This window comes from Mastigoproctus giganteus, chromosome 9 (assembly GCF_048544385.1).
Source record: "Mastigoproctus giganteus isolate SK-2022 chromosome 9, ASM4854438v1, whole genome shotgun sequence".
Classification (NCBI taxonomy): domain Eukaryota; kingdom Metazoa; phylum Arthropoda; class Arachnida; order Uropygi; family Thelyphonidae; genus Mastigoproctus; species Mastigoproctus giganteus.
The window spans coordinates 28,450,510-28,474,395 of NC_143583.1; the positions used below are offsets into that span (position 1 = coordinate 28,450,510).

Here is a 23,886-nt window from a genome sequence, read left to right on the forward strand (position 1 = left end):
TTTTAACTTTCCAAATACTGAATGGAACTTGTGGGGTAGTCACTTACACACTAGCAAGACCTTTGTGGATTTATTGGATAACTGTTTTCTGCAGCAGCATGTTAGAGAGGCAACAAGAGAGCAATACTCTTGATCTGATTATCAGCAGTGATTCTTCATGCATTAAGAATCTGATCTGCAGATAAAAGAACCACTAGGTAGCAGTGTGCTGATGTGGGATTTACTTAAAGACATAACTGCCATCAAGGGTAAAAGGAAGGGTTTTTGGTTTCATAAAGGTGATTGCAGTGGTCTCAGACAATTTTTAAATTCTATACAGTAGAACCAACTGATGATGTTACCAACAGCAAATCCTAAATGGGAAGCATTGAAGGAATTATCATGAAAGCTACTAGGCTTTTCACAACAACTAAGAAATACTGTTCGAGGTTTAGACCTAAATGGATGTGAGATGAACTAATTGAGGCACATAGTAAATTATCAAGTGATACAGAAGACTGTGGTAGATATAAACTAGTCTGCAATCATCACAAAGGAATTTAGGTAGGTCAAGGCACATTATGAGAGGTTTTTTTCCACAAAAGATGCAAAGAAAAACAGCAAAGCTCATTACCTATGTAAACATTAGAAGGAAGAGGATGAATCAAATAGGTCCACTATATATATGTCTTAATGAAGGTTACAAATAAAATATACTATCCTTAGTATTCTTAATTCTAATTAAGAATAAAATGTACTATCCTTAAGATAGTATATTTTATTCTTAATTCTATATGTTCTTTATTTTCCATTTTATGATGCTATAATGTCTTTTTTTTTTCATTCGTTTGTGTTTGAGATGATTTATTATAGTTCCGAATGTCTAGGTTAGAGCCTTCAATCATCTGTTTTCCTTCGAGTGCTGAAAAAAATCATTTAATTTATAAAATTTTAACTTAAGTAATATAGTGAGAATGAGAATAGAATGGTTTCATAAGAAAATATTAAGGGATGCCTCTTTATTCAATTTAATTATTTATAACATGAAACAAATTGAACCCATTTGTTCTTATATATTTTAAGTAAACCCTCATGAGGGATTGAGTCAACTTCTTGGCTAAAATCCAAATAAACTATATCAAAATTGATCCCTACATCCAGCTCATGAGTAACTGTGTCAAAATAGATTACTAAGTCAGTTAAACATGATTTTTCTTTAAAAAACCATGTTGTGTGTCCTTCAGAATGCCATATCTATCTAAATGTCCCTGGATTGCAATCTTAATCATTGCCTCTAAGATTTTTCCTACCAGTGAAGTCAGACTAATTGGTCTGTAGTTACCAACTTCATTCTTAGAACTGCCTTAATGTATTGGTGATACACTGGGACTTCTCCAAGTCCAAAGATGCCCTCATAATTAACCTCAATGGTTCAATACACTCACTGGCAGTCTCCCTCAAAACTACCAGGTATATGCCATCAACTCTGGGAGCCTTACTTGCTTTTAAGCTCAAAAGTTTTCTAATAAATAATCATCTGTAATTTCGAAATGTAACTATTCCATGCTATCTTTTTCTGCTCTATTTAACCAGCCAGCTCTGCATTCATCCATTTCAGCATCCTCCTCCTGCAGTATTTTCTTAATGGTATGTATGTGTTTATGGCTTCTTTGATTTTTGCTTTAAAAGTATTCCATAATTCAAATGTACTCACCCTCCCTCGGCAATTTGCTCAATTCATAGATGCCATATAGTGCCTTAAACTATCAAAGTCCCCTCTTGTGAAGTTAAAACCCATGTCTTTTCCTTTAACTACTGCAACATCTTTCTTCATCTTCCAAAAGACAATTACAAGATCACTTCCTGACAATGGCTCCTGTAGTTTAAGGGCTGTGATGTCATCTGAATCACTAGTAATGATGAAATCAAGAATATTCCCACCCCTAGTATTTTCTCTAACATGCTGGTACAAATAATAATCATCTAGTTTATTTAAAAAAAATTTTTCCCATGTTGAGTTTCCCTCCCACTTATTCCACTTAAATTTGGGGAAGAATACAGTCACCCATAATAAGGCAATCACACTTGCTGGCCCATTCTATTTGCATGTAGAGACTCTCATAATATTCTTCACAATCTTCCAGTCTGTAGATTGCTCTCATTATACCTTTGCTTCCAACTAATTCACACCACACAGATTCTATTCTGGCAGATGTCACTTCAAACTCAACAAAAGCTCTTTTTGCACTCAGGCTGTTTTTGATAAGAAGCATGATCCCTCCACCCCTTCTTTCTTCCTTATTTTCCCTAAATTATACATATCATAGTGGAATTCGTCATCACCAATTTTTGGGAGGCACCACATTTCTGTTAGCCCTATTATGTCAGCATTAGTTGTTCTAACCAAGAGTTCAAATTCAGCCATATTTTTGACAACACCCCTAACATTACTGTAGACACAGTTAAGACTAAGCAATCTTCTATAGTTTACTACCCTGACACACCCCTCAAAGTTATTTAGGTTTGTATCCCAAGCTTTATCTTCCCCTTCATTTGAAATACTGCTACCCTCAGAACATGTTATCAACATTGCCTGTTGGGGCAACAACGAAGAATTCTTGACGTGAGTACAAGCATTACTTTGACTCATATCATCAGATAAAAGCAGATCAAAACTACCCTTCTCCCAACTAGCAGTTTCCTGAATTCTTAAGGTATTCTCAATGATATTGGCAAAAATCCTTGCATTACCTTTGTTCAAATGAATACCATCTCTACAAAACAGATTCCTTCTAACTACAAATGTGGGCCACACTGATAAATATTTCTCCCCTAACAGATTCCCTAAAGTCTTGAGTTAATTCACAAAGTTTTCAGCATATAATCCTTCCTATCGTGTCTGGGTAGAACTGCAGACACATACACATTCTGATCTAACTCAGAATATTTTCAGCATAGTCCTATATTTATCCAACAGATGGTCATGTCTTTCGTTAGTCCTTTTACACCATTTTAAAAAAGCTAAAAATTAATTTTTTATAATAAAAAATAGTATCTGGCAAATATCACACACAAGAAGATGTGTTCCACTGAGGGTTACAACTGACAGTGAATTAACTATCTTGAAGTGGGATTTCAGAATGCAAATGAGTGAGCGAATAATCTTCTCAGAAAATTTCTGCATGGCAGACTCTATTATAGCAAATTTCTTCTTTCAAAAGATCAAATGGCTATTTTATGAGTGAAGACATAAAAATATCATTAGGACCTTGCAAACATGGCTGCATGCACAATAATTACTAAGCATAAATAGAATTTACTGCTCCCAACATATCCCTCATAGTAACATAACACAGAAATGTTACACTATGAATGGAGACAAAGTTTTTGTGCGAGGAAAGTATTTTCAGCACAAAAGACTGAAAGAGTCCATATGCACTTGCCAGTGGAATGTAGTAACTTGTATGCATCTAGTATACACAAAATATTATCAACTTCGTAACACATCTTCATACTATAGATTTCTTGAATTTTTAACAGAAAAACTGAGGCAAAAAATTACCATGGAAAGCACTCTGAGTTACTACAGAGAGAACAAAATGATTATCCAGTGGAGCAGGGATAAAAATGAAAAATAACCTCCTCATGACTGCTAATGGGTCAGAGGCATAGCAGGTTATATGGTGCCAGGCACCAATGCAATATATTTGTGCCCCTTTACTACAAATAAATAATGCCATCTGGCATCCTTGAAGACTAGTGTCACATGACAAATGGCCCCCTACTGCTCCCCCATTGCTATGGTACTGCAATGGTTAGCACAGGCAAAAAAAAAAGGAAGCTGCAAATTTTAAGAAGCCAGTTAAATTTCAATGGTACCGAATCGCATTAGCATATCTGTTGGAATGGAATATGTGACCATTTTAATATTATTTAAATATTCTCTAAAATAAACCGATACTGCTCGAATGAAAATGGTCATTTCTAAAGTGTGGTTTGTAAGGCTATTATCAGATGCTTTAAACAATTCTGCTTTCATCTGTTTTTGGTTATTTTATAATTAAGAAATAAAAAGTTGAAAATACATTTGTTTTCCCTAAACAAACAGAATTTTTATACCTACCTTTTCTTGTCTTAATTCTTGTTCTTTGTATGCCCTGACCTTGGCTTCTTTCTGTCTTCCCTTTATGATTGCTTCTGTTTTACTAAGAGCATGAGTACTGCGCAATTCATTAATAAGATCTTGTTTTCTTGCTCTTTGTTCTGCCATCTAAAGAACAGTGTTATTAATACAAATGAAGAACTTTACATGTACATTATATAAAAATTATTTCAAAGTGATTACACAATATGCATACACAATGCAAATGGTTACAGAGTATGCACAGTAAAGAAAACATCCACTTGCAAACAAAGATATCTCTCTCTCTCTCTCTCTCTCTCTCTCTCTCTCTCTCTCTCTCTCTCTCTCTCTCTCCCGACCTTCCTCCTTCCGTGCACAGACATACAAAGTCAACTTTTGTGTGCAAGTGCTTGCATGTGTGTCCAAGGTTGAGCAAGTATACGCTACCCTCCAAAAAAAAGTATACAGACACATGTTGGGTTTCACATTGATATCACTGTCACTCACTTCAAAAAAGCATATTTGTCTTCCTTTGGATGTTATGATACACTCCACCCTACTGGATAGACTTTCCAATAAGAAATGATAGGCAGCAGATACCTGCTGCCTATTATTATTATTATTAGTCCTCTATTCCTTCTTTCCTGTAGAACAGAGACTAGTTGAGTTACCAATGAATGTGATGTGTTGGTCTGGCCCTCACCCAACAATCTTGTTTACCCCCCCTAGGTATTCCATAGGATTAAAACCAGGAACCTGCACCTGCCATTCCGACTTCTATATATTCATGTCAATGAATTATTCTTGAAGAGTCCCAGCAGTATGACAGAGATCATTATCTTTTTAAAACAAACATGGTTCTGTACCAAAGAATTTACACATCATAGGGGGGCATGGAATTGTCCAAAAATGAAAGGTAAAAGTTGGCATTTATGGTTCCCTGCTCAACCACCAAAGGTTCTAGGCCATAACTTGAGAAACAGCTCATACTGTAACCCCAGCTACTCTGAACTTCATTTTTGGCATAATGCACTCTGACATTCTCCAGAGTATCCTCCATATCCACTCATCTGTTCAGAATAGGGAGTTGTGAGATTCATCATTCATTAGAACTGATTTCCATGCTCTAGGGCCAATTACGGTATTTGTTGCACCATGCAAGGTGAAACTGCTGATTGCAATTGGTAATGTTTGCCTTATGTGCTCCTTGTGCATTGCCAGATGGTGATGTATCATCACATTTCAACTTCAAAAAAAAAACAAAAAAACATCACCAATGGCCAACTTTGGTGCAATGGCCATCAGCAATTACATAAATTTACAAGCCAGCAATGTGATATGACAATAACATCCCTCCCAAAATAAGTGATCTCTGCTCTAGGCATCACTGCAAGAATGCTAACTCATGTTACTCACATGCCTTCCTTATATACTGGTCTGAGCCACTTGTTTATTTAGCAAGGCTCAGTAGAGTATGCAAAATAGAAGGGGGTCCAGATACTTTTTGGAGAACAGTATATTTTTTTATTTTTCTGATCTACTCAAACTATTCAATGCCTTGTACACCTCAATCAGATCACCTCGCAGGTGCCTAGTCTCTAGATGCTGCAACTTGCAGAATTTAAGTCTCTCTTGGTAAGAGAACCCCAAGAGAGGCTTAAATTCTGCAAGTTGCAGCATCTGGAGACTAGGCACCTGTGAGGCAATCTGATTGAGGTATACAAGGCTTTGAATGGTTTGAGCAGGCTCAATACTGATGGAATATTTCCACTTGCTCAGACTAAGAACCTGAGGGAGCATAGATTCAAATTAAGGAAAGACAGTTGTAGAATAGATGTGCAGAAGTTTGCCTTTAGCTAGTGGGTAGTTGATTGCTGGAACAGACTTCCATCTGCTGTTGTGAAAGTTGATAGCTTAAATAAATTTACGGCAAACATTTGGAATGACTGGATGGGTGAAATGGGAAGGTTTTTTCCTTTTTTTTTTTGGCTGATGCTCTCTAAGCTTGCTTTCTTGCACCATATGCCTCAACTAATGCTAATATCTAATCAGTTAAACAGTATAAAGAGTAATTTTGCTATTTGGAGGGGGGGAGGGAGATATAGAATTTTCAAGCGAAATAAGTTTGGTTTAGTTATAATTGTCAGGCTAGCACACATTACCTCATATTTAATACAATCACTTCCTAAACTAATTTATTTTGGTATCAAGAGTGTAATCCCATCAGGTAAAAAATGGAGTTTAGTTCAGAGAGAGAGAGAGAGAGCAAATACACACTCAATGACTTTGTGTATTTAAAATCTTCAGGTACAGAAACTTTATGGTAGCAGATCATAGTATCATAGTGTATTAATGTGGGATTTATTTAAAGAATATAACAGATTTCATGCATAAACATACACAAATGAGCCAAAACATTATGACCAGCGAGTTGTTATGCAAATTGAAGCAACTGCAGGTGAACTACAGCACATGCATCAGTCGGGACACGGTATAAAAAACACCTGATACTGAGCTCTATTAATCAATGTTACTCTTATTCTTCAGATGGGAAAGGCAGCAGACTTAAGCCAGTTTGACAAAGGCCAAATCGTAATGGCCAGATGACTGGGTTAGAGCTTATCTGAAACAGTGTTGGATGATCACAGCTCATTGATGCTTGAGGTGAGTGAAGGCTCTCCTGAATGGTATGTGGCAACAGAAGGGTGACTGTGGTGCAACTTGCCAGTAATTGGAATGCTGGTGATGGGAGTAATGTATCACAACACATAGTACATCAAACCTGCTGAAACTGGGACTGTGTAGCCGCAGGTCACTCCGAGTGCCCATGCTAACCATGGTTCACCGGCGACAGTACCTACAATGGGCAAGCAAGCATCGAAACTGGACTTTGAGTGATTGGAAGAAGGTCATCTGGTCCGATGAATCATGTTTGCTGTTGTACCATGTGGACGGCTGGGTACGTGTGCGTCATTTACCTGGTGAAGTGATGGCACCTGGATGCACCATGGGACAAAAACAAGCCGGTAGCAGCGGTGTCATGCTTTGGGCGGTGTTCTGCTGGGATACCCTGGGTTCAGCCATCCATGAGCTGGGCACTCTGACATCTACCACCTACGTAAACATCATTGCTGAATAGGTACACCCTTTCATAGCAATGGTCTTCCCCTCTGATGGTGCCGTCTTTCAGCAGGATAATGCACCATGCCACACCGCCCGGATTGTTCGAGACTGGTTTGCGGAACATGAGGAAGACTTCCAGGTATTGCCCTGGCCTCCAAATTCCCCAGACATCAATCCCATCGAGCATCTGTGGTTTGTGTTGGAACAGCAACTCCGATCTGCGGTGTCTCAACCACGGACCTTACAGCAGTTAAAGGATCTGCTGGTTACGTGTTGGTACCAGATACCATAAGACACATTTAGAAATCTTGTAGAGTCCATGCCTCACCAGGTATGAGCTATTTTGGCTGCATGTGGAGGACCAACATCATATTAGGTAGGTGGTCATAATGTTTTGACTCACTGGTGTAAGGGATTTAGCTTTTGAAAAGGTGACTACAATGGTTTTAAACAGATTTTAAATTCTGTTTAAATTCTGTGCAAGGAAGCCTGAGGTTTTTGCTGCGCCAGCCAAAAAAAAAAAAAAAAATTTCTGAGTTACCCTTGAGTGAGAGAGAGTCAAAAATAGAAGGGAATCTTTTGTTATTTGGTTTTTTTTTTTTTTTTTTTGGTTTTTTTTAGGAGCATTAGCAACTACGGCCATATTGCTTCGGGGATATGCGGTGGTCATTCCCTGACCTTTCCGCATCCTCCATATTTGGTGGTCACGGGCTCGAACCCCGGTCTAATCAAGAAGCGTGTGCTACGCACTGCCACTCCTGCCCACCTGGCAACGGAGGTGCAGAAGGGAATCACCAAGAAAGAGAAGAACGATGATATCCAGCTCAGGACCCTGGGTGTGCCAAGCCCATACTCACCAGATGTGAACCCCTGGGGGTTAATATATGTAAATAACTGTAAATTCTAAATGATAAGCATTCAGGAAAGTAATCACAGAAGCTGCTAAGCTTTTTATTCCCACTAAGAGATATTATTCAAAGTTTAAACTTAAAAGGATGTCAGATGATGGGACACAGAAGCCAACAGCAAGTATAAACTAGTTTGCAATCACATTACTAAGGACATTAGGCAAACTAAGTCTTTAGCTAAAATGTGAAGAGAAGCAGCAAAAAAAATTTTTGCTACATTACCACTAGAAGGAAAGGATGAACCACATTGACCTACTAGATAGGGATAGCATAACTACTGATGATCCTGTTTGGGTTACTGACAAACTGAATAAATAAATATTTTGCATCTCAATTCACAGAGAAGAATTTTTAAAGATTGGGACTATCAGCAGCATACAGGGGGTCCCTGGTATCCAAGTCCCCAGAGTTATGAGGATTAATTTCTGAAACTGACACAAGCAATAAAAGGTTTAATATTCTGCACAGTATAAAAATTATTGGAGAAACTTGGAAAGAAATTTTGTGAATAGCTCATGGAAAAAGTTATACCCTGATGCTGTTTGTGAAAATGAAGAATGCAATATGACTGGGTTACAGAATGAAACTGTAAGTCTTGCAAAAGGAGTTGTTGTTCTGGAGGTTAAATGGCACATAAGCTGCTATAGCTATAATGTGTCTCCAAAAGGAGTGAGATTTTGTGAAGTTGATGATGGGGATATTGCACAACTGCTTGAATCAAGTGCAAAACCATTTACACACGAGGAGCTAGCAGAATTTGACCAACTACCCACAGAAGAAGAGGAAGCCGAAAATAATGACGTGTGGAATCACCAAAGGATAAAGATTTGATTTTTTGTGAGAACAACCCTCTTCATGATCGTACAGAAAAAATTAAGTGCAAAGTTAAAGCCATAACTAAAGGCTACAACACAAATTCTATCTGAAAAAATAAGGCAAAAAAAAAAAAAAAAAACCAAACTCTGGATTCATTCTTTATTTGTAAAACAGAAAAGTGTAACCTCAATAAACTTTACTTAACCTTACATAATTCAATATTATAATAAAGAATGTCTAATAAAATAATTCTCTCATTTTTCAGTTTCTTCAATCCATTTTTTCCTATGTACAAGTACATAATACACATTATGAAAATTATGCTCAGATAACGAGGATCCCCTGTACTTAATTCTAACCGGGAGTGCTTGGGGCTTCACTCAGATTTTGTGGTTACTGAAAGGAAAGTGGGAGAGAAATTGATGAAGCTAAAAATGAATAAAACATCTAGGTTCATAGAATCTATCCAATTATAAAAGCCTTTAGTAACTGCAAGAGCTCATTTGGATTCAGAATAAGTCTCTACACACTGAAATGTGCTAACGTCTTTTCTATTTGCAAAGGGGAGATCAAAAGATAAAGTGAGTAATTACAGATCTGTAAGCTTGAATTCTGTTCCAGGGGTTGAATCCTTGAATTCTGTTTGGGGTCAATGTTTAAAGAGGTAATGGCAGGATCATCTTGAAAAGAATGAAGTTATATGACAATCGGAACACAGATCTCCTCTTAATATACCTGTGTTCTGATTGCCATATAACAAATCTAACTATTTATGCACGATTCGTTAAGGGGATATCATATCTGAGCAATCTGATCAGCTATTGTGACAGTCAAAAAAGAAACTGGATGCAAAAAAATAATTCTGAGTTCATATACTCAAATTTAAATGGCGAAGGTAAAGAAAGCCAACACGGGAACAACAGGAAATGCTGGCTAATTTACCCGGAAAATTAGTTTGCCGATACCACACTCTAGCACTGCTCACTCAGTAAACAGATGGTAAATGTTATCAGTCTGGAGCAGAAGTCGAGAACGTTATACTGATTGACAGGTAGGCATGGCAAACGATGTACTGATTAGTACGTGAACACAACAGACGATAACATCAGTTTAGTATCACTTGCCCTAATCCAAGAAGCACTAATGGTCACTTGCCTCAATGGTAACTTGCCCTAATCGCACATGCCCCAATGAACGCTTTCCGTAATGGTGAAAAAAGGCTCCACTTGAATCCCATGGGAGCTTGAACCCTTCCCAAAGTGGAGGGGATAACCTGACCTATTTTCTTTAGAATCATGGGTGGACTAGTGCATAAACTGTTTATTAACAAAATATTAAATTTTTATTGCTGTATTTTTATTTTTAAAGACACTCACGTGGATATACATGTATCATAACGTCAATTAATACCTCAATAGCTATTCACAATATATATATATAAAGAACCTTTTTTTCTTTTGCTATTATTTCCTAATCTGCCATTTAAGGTCAGGTTATGAAATATAAAGAAAAATAAAAAAACATTTTCCTTTTTTCGTAACCAAACCTAAATCAATAATATAGTAAAAACACTCATGAACTTCAAAAATCTGCTTTTAATAATCAGAAAGAAACATAATGAAGAACATAAAAATGAATGGAACGGAACTTTTTCAGAAAAAAAAAAAAAAATTTCATGAATACAAATCATATAGTTGGACCCCAATAGCTATTTGCAATTTGATTAATAATATTCTGAAAAGTATCTTCATGATTTTTCCCATAAATTTTATGCTACATATATTCATTCATGTGACCCATCAACATATCTTTACAGCTGCCATTTAATCTTTTAGTCTCTTACACTCGGCTTTTATGTTATTCGTATGTGTTCCTATATGCGGATCTACAAAATTTTCCTTGTGTTTCACCGTTAAATGTTTGTAATTTTTTTTTCTAAAGCCGTAAAACGCCTATATCCATGCTATTCATCTGTTATGATGGTAGTATTTTTCTTCACTACTTTTCTAATAATGCATAAGAGTTTTTGCTTTCTGATTTTTTATGAATTTCATTAAGATGAATTTTGATTCTCTTTCAAATACTCCGAACACCCATTTCTTCTTAGCAGTTAAATTTTGTCCTCTGTGATGGTTTTACCAATACACAGTCTGATGTGGAATTCTCTTAGCAGTACAGATAGGCTGCTTGAGCAGCCCATGGGGTTCTGTCAATGATATACAGGAATTTTGACAGTAGGAACAATGAAGCAGTATCTTCTTTTATAAAACAATGCTTAGGCCAAATCTTGAATATTGCATTCAGGTCTGGAAGACATTATAGGGAAGAATGTGGATCTGGTGCAAAGAAGAGCAAAGATTACTCAGGGGAACAAAAGGGTAAACTTACCAAAAATAACCTTCAATTCTGCAAACTTCAGCATCTGGAAACAAAGTACCTGCGAAGAGACCTAACTGAAGTGTTTCAGGCTTTAAATGGATTGAGGAAACTAAATACTGACAGCATCCTTACTCTTTCTCTGATGATACACATAAAGGAATATGAATTTAAACTGAAAAGGATGCTTGTAGAATAGATGTGTAAAAATTTGCTTTCAGACAGTAAGTAATCGATTGTTGGAACAAACTTCCAACTGAATTTGTAGAAATGGTGCTTTGAATAAATTGAAGAAAGGATTACAAAAATTATTACAAGAGATGGATAAATGATGTTGAATAGTTTTTTTTTAGCTGACACTGTATTACCTTGCTTCACTGCATCATTTTCCACTACTAACACTAAGTCATTTATGCTTTTTGTGTTGTTAATGCCTGAAAGATTTTTATATGGACTTAAATCAATACTTGAAAACAATGACTGCATCAACTGCATTTCATCTGTTCAAGATGTATGGTTTCTACAGAAATGACATTCTAGGGTGACTTGCATTGTACACTAGTACGATACTAATGGAATATCACATGATGGTTTTGAATATGAAAAGAAAGTATTTCCATAATAAAGAATGGCTGTAAAAGTAATTTTCAGTTATTAATAAAAATGAATAAGCATAAAACATAACTTACTTCTTTCTGTATTTTTCTACCACGAATAACTCTCTGTAACGTTACTGCAGCACGATGTTTATCCTGAATAACCTGGGGTACAGGTTCAACACTTGGAGTGGGCGGGCGACGTTTTGGTCTCTCAGTTTTTCTGTGTTTATCAAGAGGAACTTCTTCAATTTTAGGTTCTTTGCTTTCTAAAAGTAAATACAGAAAGATTAAAAACATTTACTTACTAGCAAAATTAGTAGAGATTTTATGTTCACATTTTTAAAGACATCCTTAAAATTTCAAAAGTTAAAGAATAGAAGTGAGCAGATGAATTATGAATCATTGTTTAGGTCAAAAACTTGTATTATACTATTATTCTTGCATAAACGTAATTGCAAATTAAGTCATGGGCAATCCCAGGCCCAACCTGCAGAGGTAATATACGAAAAAAAAAAAAAAAAAAAAAAAAAGAAAAGAAAAGAACAAGACAGATATCAAAATTTTGGAAATTGCTACATACAGGATTCATTTATTTATTTATAAATAAATAAAGCTCACCACATGCCTGTCCATGTTGTCAAATTCACACCACCATCAAGGGTTCTCCAGTACAGTAGTAGTAGCTGCTAATCAAGGTATTCAAAATAATCATTGCAAAGTTTAATCTTTGATTTCCACTCTGTTTAAAATTGATAATTCTTTTTTTCTATTCTAGTTTGCGAATATAAACATTACAATTTTCAATAGGATTGCAGAAGAAAGAAATACCATTCATGGTATTTCATGTGCCACATGTCAAGTCTTATTATGAACTAATGAAACAAGTGACAGACGAAAAATGCATGAGATGCATATCAAGTGATACAGAAACCTATGGCAGAAGATATAAACTAGTCTGCAATCAAGTCACAAAGGAGGTCAGGAAAGCCAAGGTAAGCTTATGGGAAATCTTTGCAAAGAAAAACAGCAAATACTTCTTAACTTAAGTAAACTCCAAAAGGGAGGGGATGAATCACATTGGTCTCCACTTGATATCGATAGTTCAAATGTTAATGATCCTGCTCAGGTTGCTGAAAAACTGAATAAGTATTCTGCATCCTATATTCACACATGAGGAATTCTTTGTGGAAGTGGATGCCAGAAGTTAGCATTAGCATTAGTAGAGGCATATGATGCAAGAAAGCAAGCTTATTCAGCATCAGCCAAAAAAAAAAAAAAAAAAAACACTACTCCCATTTCACCCCTCCGTTCGTTCGAAATACCTGTCCAGCTGAGCCTTAAATTTGTTTAGGCTATCAACTTCAACAACAAGCGATGGGAGTCTATTCCACAAACCAACTGTCCACTGGCTAATGGCAAATTTCCGCACATCTATCCAACATCCATCCTTCCTCAATTTGAATTTATGCCCTCTCAGGTGATTATTCTGAGCAAGAGGAAGAATCCCATCGGCATTGAGCATGCTCAAGCCATTCAAAGCCTTATACACCTCTATCAGATCACCTCGCCGATGCCTAGTCTCCAGGCTCTGTAATTTGCAAAACTTAAGCCTTTCTTCGTAAGAGCAACCCTTTGTTCCATTCACTAATCTTGCTGCCCTTCTCTGTACTCGTTCCAGCAGCTCTACATCCTTCTTGAAATGAGGCCTCCAGACCTGTATACAGTACTCAAGGTGTGGCCTGACCAATGCCTTATACAAGGGAATAATCACATCCCTGTCCCTGCTAGAAAAATTCCTGTATATTATTGACAAGACACCATGAGCTACTCTTGCAGCTCGTCTGCACTGCTCAGAGAACTTCATATCTGCCTGCACAATTACCCCCAGGTCCTTTTCATTCTCTACCACTGTCAGCGTAGTACCACAGAGTTGATACGTTGATCTAGGGTTACTGTTTCCCATATGTAGTACTTTACATTTGTCAATGTTAAACTTCATTTGCCACCTCTCAGCCCATCTGCTCAACCTTTCCAGATCCTGTTGCAGCAGCATAGAATCAGTAGTGTCCTTAACAACCCTGCCAACCTTGGTATCGTCTGCAAACTTGGACATTAAGCCTGATACACCATCATCAATATCATTTATAAATACAGAAAACAACAATGGACCCAACACTGAACCCTGAGGAACTCCACGAATAACATTAGTCCACGTTGAGCAGTGTCCATTGATTACCACTCTCTGTCTTCTGCCACTCAACCATCCCTTTATCCATAACAGCAATTTGCCTCCAATGCCACACTTCTCCAATTTGTGCAGCAGTCTTCAATGTGCAACAGTATCAAAAGCCTTTCTAAGATCCAAATATATAATATCAAAGTTATTCCCTGCATCCAGTTCTTTTGTGACTACATCATAGTATCCAATCAAATTGGTCAGACAAGACCTGACCTTAACAAAACCATGCTGTGTCTGAGCTATAACTGAATTCTTGTCCAGATGATCCTGCAGTGCTTCTTTAACCAGGGCCTCCATTAATTTTCCTGGAACCGAAGTTAAACTAACAAGTCTATAATTACTTGTGTCAGCCTTTGATCCTCCTTTGTGAATTGGGGTTACATTTGCACATCTCCAGTCCATGGGTACCTCCCCTGAGTCGAAAGAAGCTCTCATAATTATGGCTAGGGGTTTGCTTACCCCCTTTGCTGCCTCCTTTAATATAACTGGATAGATCCCATCCACCCCGGGTGCCTTTTTTATGTTTATCCTCAACAATTTCTCCTCCACTTTCCTCTCAGTTATTAGAAAATAATCTAGCTCACTGCCAATGTTTACTTCACCTACGACATTCCCCTTCCTGGATAACTCCTCATGTGTGAATGTAGATGCAAAATACTCGTTTAGATTGTTACCCACCTGAGCTGGATCCTCAACTGTTGAACCATCAACATACAGTGGACCAATCTGATTCATCCCTTTCCTTCTTGAGTTTAAATAGGTAAAGAACTCTTTTCTGTTTTTCTTTGCATCCTTTGCCAAGGATTTTTCTTAGCCTGCCTTTGCCTGCCTAATCTCCTTTGTGACTTGGTTACAGACCAACTTACATCTATCATAGGCTTCCATGTCATCCATTAATTTGTATGTATCCCATGCATTTTTTTCCCTCTGCCATATGTCTCATTAGTTCATCTGACAATCATTTAGGCCTGAACCTTGAACAATATTTCTTGGTTGGTATGTAAAACCTGGTAGCTTCCAAGATTAGTTCCTTGAATGCTTCCCATTTTGAATTTGCTGTTGGTAACATCATCAGTTGGTCCCACTGTATAGAATTTCAATACTGTCTCAGACCATCATAGTCGCCTTTACGAAAGCAAAAACCCTTCCCTTTACCTCTGATGGTAGTTACCTCCTTGAGTAAATCCCACTTCAGCACACTGTGATCACTGCCACCCAGTGGTTCCTTTATCTGCAGATTCCTAATGCATGAAGAATCACTACTGATAATCAGATCAAGAGTATTACTTCCTCTAGTTGCCTCCTGAACATGCTGGTGTAGAAAACAATCATCCAATAAATCCACAAAAGCCTTGCTAGTGTGTGAGTGACCAACCCACAAATTCCAGTCAATATCTGGGAAATTAAAATCCCCCATTATAAGACTCTCTGATTTACTGGCCCATTCTATTTCCCTGTACAGTATCTTATTATACTCAACAGAGTCATTAGGCCTATAACACACTCCTACTCTCAATTTTGATTTACCTATGCTTATGTCAAACCAAACTGACTCGACACTGCGCTGTCCAGCGATGTCGACTGGCTTCACTTCCTTGGATTTTATGTGTTTCTTAACTAATAGCATAACCCCTCCTCCCTTCCTATCCTGTCTATCCTTTCTGTAGACATTATACTCCCCAAATTCCAGTTCTGCATTCCTTATATCTGTGTGACACCACGTCTCTGATATCCCAACAATATCTGCCTTTGATGTTTTGAGCAATACCTCAAATTCATCAAATTTATTTACTAAACTCCTAGCATTGGTGTACACGCAAGTACACATGCACCTGTTTAAGGAGGGGTGAAGGGATAAATTTAAGGCTCAGCTGGACAGGTAGTTCGTTCGAACTTCAAACAGTAAGCTAAATGATGTTGTAATAACTTATAGGAAAGTGAAACAGCAATCGTTGAAGTTAAACATAAAAAAGGCACCCAAGGTGGATTCGATCTATCCAGTTTTGCAAATTACAGTGTCTGGAGACTAGGCACCGGTGAGGTGATCTGATAGAGGTTTATAAAGCTTTGAATGGTTTGAATCCCATCAATGCTGATGAGATTCTTCCTCTTGCTCAGAATAATCAGCTGAGAGGGCATAAATTGAAATTGAGGAAAGACAGATGTAGGATCATCATCATCATCATCAGCCATTTTCAATCCACTGCAGGATGAAGGCCTCTCCAGCAAATTTCCAGTTCCTTCTGTTTTGAGCACTGGCCATCCATTTACTACCCACAATTCATGAGTTTGTGGATGTAGGATAGATGTGCGGAAATTTGCCTTTAGCCAGCGGGTAGTTGGTTGGTGGAACAGACTTTCATCCCTTGTTGTGGAGGTTGATAGCCTAAATAAATTTAAGGCTCAGCTGGACAGGTAGTTCGAACGAACTACCTGTCCAGCTGAGCCTTAAATTTATCCCTTCACCCCTCCTTAAATTAGGAGGGGTGAAGTGGAAGTTTTTTTTTTTTTGGTTGATGCTGCATAAGCTTGCTTTCTTGCATCATATGCCTCTACTAATGCTAATACTAATGCTAATTATATTAAAGGAGGCAGCAAAGGAGGTAAGCAAACCCTTAGCAATAATTAGGAGAGCATCTTTGGATTCAGGGGAGTCCCCATGAAGTGGATATGCAAATATATCCCCAATTCACAAAGATGAATCAAAGGAAGACACAAGTAATTACAGACTTGTTAGTTTAAATTCTGTTTCAGGAAAAATTATGAAGTCAGCAGTTAAAAAGTAATGCAGAACCATCTGGACAAAGCTAGAGTTATATTTCATATACAGCATGGGCTTGTTAAGAAGAAATCTTATCTGACCAATCTGATTACCGGCTGGCTGTTCCCTCTGGAATCTTAAGTCATCTTCTCTTGGTCTTTACTACAAGTGTCTCTTCATCTCCATCGTCTGCTATGGTGCCAGTGCTTGGGGCTTCAGAATTCTTAATTCAGTGGTCCAAAAATGCCTTCTGCAGGCGCAGCGGCCCTTCCTTCTGTATACTTGCAGGGCATATAGAACTGTTTCTACTGATGCTCTGCTTGTTATTAATGATCGTCTCCCTATCTACCTGGAAATTATATTGCATTTCTTGTCTTACCATAGGAAATCTCTCCAAATGTTGATATGGCCAGGCTTTCCAATCTTGCTTTGGAAGAGTGGCAACACTCTTGGGATGATTCCTCTCCCGGCAGAGTCACACACTCTTTCTTTCCTTGTGTTTTCATTAAAGATAAAAATTTTAACTGGCTTCAACTTGGGTTATTTCCCACTTTCTTAATCACGGGACATGGAATTAATTCTCGTTTGTATAGTTTTGGACTTGTCCCCTCTCCTCTCTGCTCTTGTGGCTCTGAGGAGACGGTTGAACATATTGTCCTACATTGTAATTTATATGTGGATTTAAGAAAACAATTGTCTATCTGTACAAATGTATATAATTTAGATGATTTTTGGTGCCTGATTGGGTTGGCGGACTCTCTTTCTGCCTTCTCTTCTTTTGCTAATAGTGTCTTCCGGAGAAGAGCGGCTTTATCAAGGAATAACCCTTGATTTTGTTATTTGTTCTGTAAATTTTTGTTCTCAATATTTATATATATTACTGTATTAATTTTTTTTTTTTTATCTGAGTGGAGTTTCTTCCTTGCCTAAATTGCCTTGTGTTTTGGATGCAGAGTTTTTGCGTCTTTTCCTGGAGACTTGTTTCAGGTTTCGCCTGGCCGAGTGGGAGAGATGGACCTCCCCTCTCCCACTTCGAACTCTGTCCGGGCTGCCTGAAATGATTTTCTGTGTTAAACTGTATGTATTTTGTAAATACTGTAATTATCTTGTTAATATCATTGTGCTTTTGCTTGATTTGCTGTTTGCTCTAAAAATTGAGAGTAACTGATTTTATTGTGTTTTTGAATCAGCAGTTGTTAATCTTAAGTGTTTATATTGTACATTACTTGTGTAGTTAGCTCATTATTATGTTGAAGAGACAGTTTTTCTCTTCTTGTGTTGTCTGTTTGGCTCTGAGGAGTTGGATGGACCTCTCCCTGCTCCCTCAGATCCAACCTTCTGTTGGCTGTTCTGGTTGAGTGAGATGATTTTCCTCTGTAAATTGTTTTACTGCTGGAGTTGCTGGCTGCTTCTCTTGCTGCTTGTGTTTTGATTTAATTTTGTTTTCCTGCGGGGCTGATTATTTGTTGTATTTTTCTTTCCTGCCTGATTGCAGCTGCAATCAGTTGGGTTTTTGCTAGTACCATATAGTTCTTGGTCTAGCCTTTTTAGTTGTAAATGGGTTTTTGGTACTGAGAGGAGGGATGGACCTCTCCCCACCCTCTCAGATCCAATTGCTTCGTTGGCTGACTGGTCTCCTCCGGCAGTCTTGCTATTATTTTTCTTTTCTACTGCCAGTTGCAGTGGAAATGTATAGTTTTAGCTTTTGTTCAGCCCTGCAGGTTGAGTTGTTTTTTAATGCTTATCTATGCATTATTGTTAATACTGCGTGTCTTGTTATTTGAGACAGTTTTGTTTTTCGCAGCTTGTGTAGCAGCTTTGCACTTGCTGGTTATGTACATATGTATATAGATTAGATTACTTTGTGCAGAGACATTTTCTCTGCATATTCATTAATTATTGTTTAATACTTAACTTATTATTTTGATTTTGATTTGTAATACTTAGATTTAAATTTAGAATTGCTTTTGATTCGGGTTAACTAATTTATTTGTACAGTATTTATTGGTTTTGCCTTTGGCATATCGTTGCCTTGGGTGACTTCTGTTTGTTGGATTATTGTTGCTTGTAATTAATTGTCTCTTGGTGTTTTGTATATATGTTTTTGCATTTCTTCTGACTGACTATTTTTGTTAATTTCTTGGTTGACTGGTTTTTCTGCTAAGATTTTAATTACTTATTTTGTAAATATTGTATATTTTACTCTCTGCTTATGCAGTGTAATTTGTTAATATGTTTACTGCTATGTTTCATATCTGTGACATAAGTATTTATTATTTATCTTAATTTATTCTTTTAAGTGGCTATCTAATAGCCACTTGTACATTACCTATGTTCTTTCCTTGAGACGTTTCTTTCTCCCCCTTGTCGGTGCAGGTTGGGCTTCCTTCCCGGCTAGGGGAATCTTTCTTTCAAAATTACAAGCCTTCGGGCTTCAAAATTTTACCTCTTCAAGCTCTCTTGCTTGTTAGATTTTCTAACTAGTGTTTTCCTCTTTCCTATTTCTTCTTTTCCTGAGCGAGAGAGAGTGTTTTGCTCTCTTTTCTTCTGCTACTTTCTTTTCTCCCACTTTCTCCTCCCCATTCCTTATTTATTATAACCGGGATTCCACTTGTTTAGAATCCCACTTAGTGTAATTTAGATAGTTCCTGGAGCACCTCCACGTGGCTAGGGATGGGAGTCGGAATGCAGGTAGCTTGCTCCCTGTCTCCCGGCTGCTAAGACTCCAAGGCCAGCAAACAACAACCATCACAACATACACACATATACTCACACACACACACACACACACACACACACACACACACACACACACACACACACACACACACACACACACACACACATTTGATGGCTATAAATAACCTACAGATGAGATGCTACAGCAGTATATAGGGGTAACCCTGGAGGCCGCAATCAATACGAGAATACCTTGTCCCCCCTTGACCAATCTGATTGAATACTACGATGTTGTCACAAAGGAATTGGATGCAAATAATAATTTTGATATCATATACTTGAATTTCAGAAAAGCTTTTGATACTGTCGCACATAAAAGAGTGCTGTACAAATTGGAGCAGTGCGGCATTAAGAGCAAGTTACCACTATGGATAAAAGGATGGTAGAGTCGGAGAAGAAAGAGAGTGGTTATCAACTAACACTGCTCTTTGTGGACAAATGTTAGTAGTAGTGTCCCCCAGAGTTTGATGATGGGCCCATTTTTGTTTTCTATGTTTATTAATCGTATCGATGAAAGTATATACAAGGCTTAATGTCCAAGTTTGCAGATGACACAAAGGTTGGCAGGGTGGTTAATGAAGTAATGACAGTATGCTACTGAAACAGGATCTTGAAAACTTAAGCAGACAGGCTGAGAAATGGCAATTTAAGTTTTAAAAATTCAAAGCTTTATACACCTCAGTCAGATCACCTCACAAGTGCTGGTCTCCAGATGCTGCAATTTGTAGAACTTAAACCTTTCTTGGTAAGTGCACCCCTTTGTTCCCCCTCACCAATCTCATTGCCCTTCTCTGTACAGTAGCATTAGTAGAGGCACATGATGCAAGAAAGCAAGCTTATACAGCATCAGCCAAAAAAAAAAAAAAAAAACCCCTTCCCATTTCACTGATCCATTCATTCCAAAATGTCTGTTATTGTTATTTGGTTTTTAGGAGCATTAGCAACTAAGGCCATATTGCTCCAGGATATGCGGTGGTCATTCCCTGACCTTTCTGCATCCTCCGTATTTGGTGATGATGGGATCAAACCCCGGTCTAATCAAGAAGCGTGTGCTACGCACAGCTGCTCCTTCCCACCTGGCTACGGAGGCACCCAAATGTTTCTCTAGTTCTGCCTTGAATTTATTTAAACTATCAACTTCCACAACAACAGATGAAAGTTTGTTCCAGCAATCAACTACCCACTGGGTAAAGGCAAACTTCCGCACATCTGAGTAAGAGACCGGCGGAATTACTTAACAAGTACAGGTCACTGATGAAAAAAAGCCATGAATTAGGGTTGAATTTGAAAGTGTCTGCAATTCTGCCCAGACACGATAGGAGGGATTATATGATGAGAGCCCTGTCGATCAATTCGGCCCTGGAAAGATTGTGCAGGGCTCAAGGGGTAGAATTTTTTTCAGCCTGGTCTGTACTTGTTAACAGGAGAGACTGCTTCTACAGGGATGGGATACACTTAAATAGAAAGGGTGCAAGAATGTTTGCTGATGCTATCGAGGCAGTGTTAGGTGGGTCGGAAAACTGCTAGATTGGAGGAATACAAGGACTAATAGATTAACAGTAGCCACTGGCAGAGGAGAAAGTGATTCTTGCACTCTTCTATTGGAATGAGCAGCAGCCTGGAAAATAAGATGCAGGATATTTCAGAGACTGCTGGGAATCATGGGGGTACAAGTAAACACATGGGTTGTGTTAGGGTGGATAAGAGGAAGAGCAGGTGCATGTACACTTGCGTGTACACCAATGCCAGGAGTTTAGTAAATATATTTTATGAATTTGAGGTATTGCTCAAAACATCAAAGGCAGATATTGTTGGGATTTCAGAGACGTGGTGTCACACAGATATAAGGAATGCAGAACTGGAATTTGGGGAGTATAATGTCTACAGAAAGGATAGACAGGATAGGAAGGGAGGAGGGGTTATGCTATTAGTTAAGAAACACATAAAATCCAAGGAAGTGAAGCCAGTCGACATTGCTGGACAGCGCAGTGTCGAGTCAGTTTGGTGTGACATAAGCATTGGGAGATCAAAATTGAGAGTAAAAGTGTGTTATAGGCCTAATGACTCTGATGAGTATAATAAGAAACTGTACAGAGAAATAGAGTGGGCCAGTAAATCAGAGAGTCTTATAATGGGGGATTTTAATTTCCCAGATATTGACTGGAATTTGTGGGCTGGTCACTCACACACTAGCAAGGCTTTTGTGGATTTACTGGATGATTGTTTTCTACATCAGCATGTTCAGGAGGCAACTAGAGGGAGTAATACTCTTGATTTGATTATCAGTAGTGATTCTTCATGCATTAAGAATCTGCAGATAAATGAACCACTAGGTGGCAGTGATCACAGTGTTCTGAAGTGGGAGTTACTCAAAGAGGTAACTACCATTAAGGGTAAGGGGAAGGGGTATTGCTTTCGTAAAGGCGACTACGATGGACTGAGACAGTATTTAAATTCTATACAGTGGGATCAACTGATGATGTTACCAACAGCAAATTAAAAATGGGAAGCATTCAAAGAACTTATCTTGGAAGCTACTAGGCTTTACATACAGGCAGGCAGATATGAAGCTCTCTGAGCTACTCTTGCAGACGGGCTGCAAGAGTAGCTCATGGTGTATTGTCAATGATATATAGGAATTTTTCTAGCAGGGATAAGGAGGTGATTATTCCCTTGTATAAGGCAATGGTCAGGCCACACCTAGAGTACTGTATACAGGCCTGGAGGCCTCATTTCAAGAAGGATGTAGAGCTGCTGGAACGAGTACAGAGAAGGGCAACAAGATTAGTGAATGGAACAAAGGGGTGCTCTTACGAAGAAAGGCTTAAGTTTTGCGAATTACAGTGTCTAGAGACTAGGCACCAGCGAGGTGATCTGATAGAGGTGTACAAAGCCTTGAATAGTTTGAGCATGCTCAATGCTGATGGGATTCTTCCTCTTGCTCAGAATAATCACCTGAGAGGGCATAAATTCAAATTGAGGAAAGACAGCTATAGGATAGATGTGCAGAAATTTGCCTTTAGCCAGCGGGTGGTTGGTAGGTGGAACAGACTTCCATCCCTTGTCGTGGAAGTTGATAGCCTAAATAAGTTTAAGGCTCAGCTGGACAGGTATTTCGAACGAACAGAGGGGTGAAGTGGAAGTGGTTATTTTTTATTTATTTATTTTACTTTATTTTTTTTTTGTCTGATGCTGCATAAGCTTGCTTTCTTGCATCAAATACCTCTGCTAATGCTAACATCTATTCTACAACTGTCTTTCCTCAGTTTGAATCTATGCCCCCTCAGGTTTGTAATCTGAGCAAGAGGAAGAATCCCATCAGCATTAAGCCTGCTCAATCCATTCAAGGCCTTATACACCTCAATCAGATTGCCTCACTTACTTGTTCCTAAAATGAGGCTCCAGACCAAATATGCAGTACTCAAGGTGTAGCCTGACCAATGCCTTATACAAAGGGATAATCACCTCCTTATCCCTGCTAGCAAAATTCCTGTATATCACTTACAAAACCCTATGAGGTGTCCTGGAAGTCTGTCTGCACTGCTCAGAGAACTTAATATCTTGCCCAATTAATATCTTAATATCAATTGGGCAAGATATTAATATCTTAATATCTTGCCCAATTATCCCCAGGTCTTTTCCATTCTCCACTACTCTGAATATAGTACCACACAGTTGGTATATTACTCTGGGGTTATGCAACCCATATACAGTACTTTGCATTTGTCAATGTTAAACTTCAGTTGCCACTTCTCAGCCCATCTACCTAACTTTTCTAGATCCTATTGAAGTAGCATACTGTCATTAAGAACCCTGCCAATCTTGGTGCCATCTGCAAACTTGGACATTAAGCATAATACATTTTCATCAATATCATTGATAAATATATGAGGAGTGATTGTTTAATTTGCAAACTGGTGCAAGATCTTAATTGTCATCATCTGAAATCATCCGTGGAATTCTCGAAATACTCTCCCTTGAACTTTTACACACTTTGCCACCGTCCTACCGACGGCATTAAATGCTTCTTGCAAGCCATTTTTCAAAAGCCTGCGAAGTGCTTCCATTGTGGCTCTGCGAGCATCATTGTGTCGGACACGAAACACTTGCCTTTTGGAGCTTTCTTCAGCCATGGAAATAAGGAGAACTCACACGTGGTTAAATCCAGTGAATAAGGAGGATGTGGCAGAACCTTGGCACCTATGGCAATGATCACTGCTTGC

General features: G+C 38.2%; 1 protein-coding gene across 1 annotated transcript in view; it reads right to left on the reverse strand.

Annotated features, from left to right (window-relative positions):
• The window catches only part of LOC150080123 (cilia- and flagella-associated protein 91-like), a 61,728-nt gene that overhangs the window by 21,610 nt on the left and 16,232 nt on the right, over positions 1–23,886 (reverse strand). Inside the window, exons 6-7 of the mRNA XM_090380621.1 lie at positions 12,015–12,190; positions 4,103–4,249 (exon numbers count right to left, since the gene is read on the reverse strand). Of these exons, the coding sequence (XP_090236747.1) occupies positions 4,103–4,249; positions 12,015–12,190 (323 nt within the window). The remainder of the gene's footprint in view (positions 1–4,102; positions 4,250–12,014; positions 12,191–23,886) is intronic.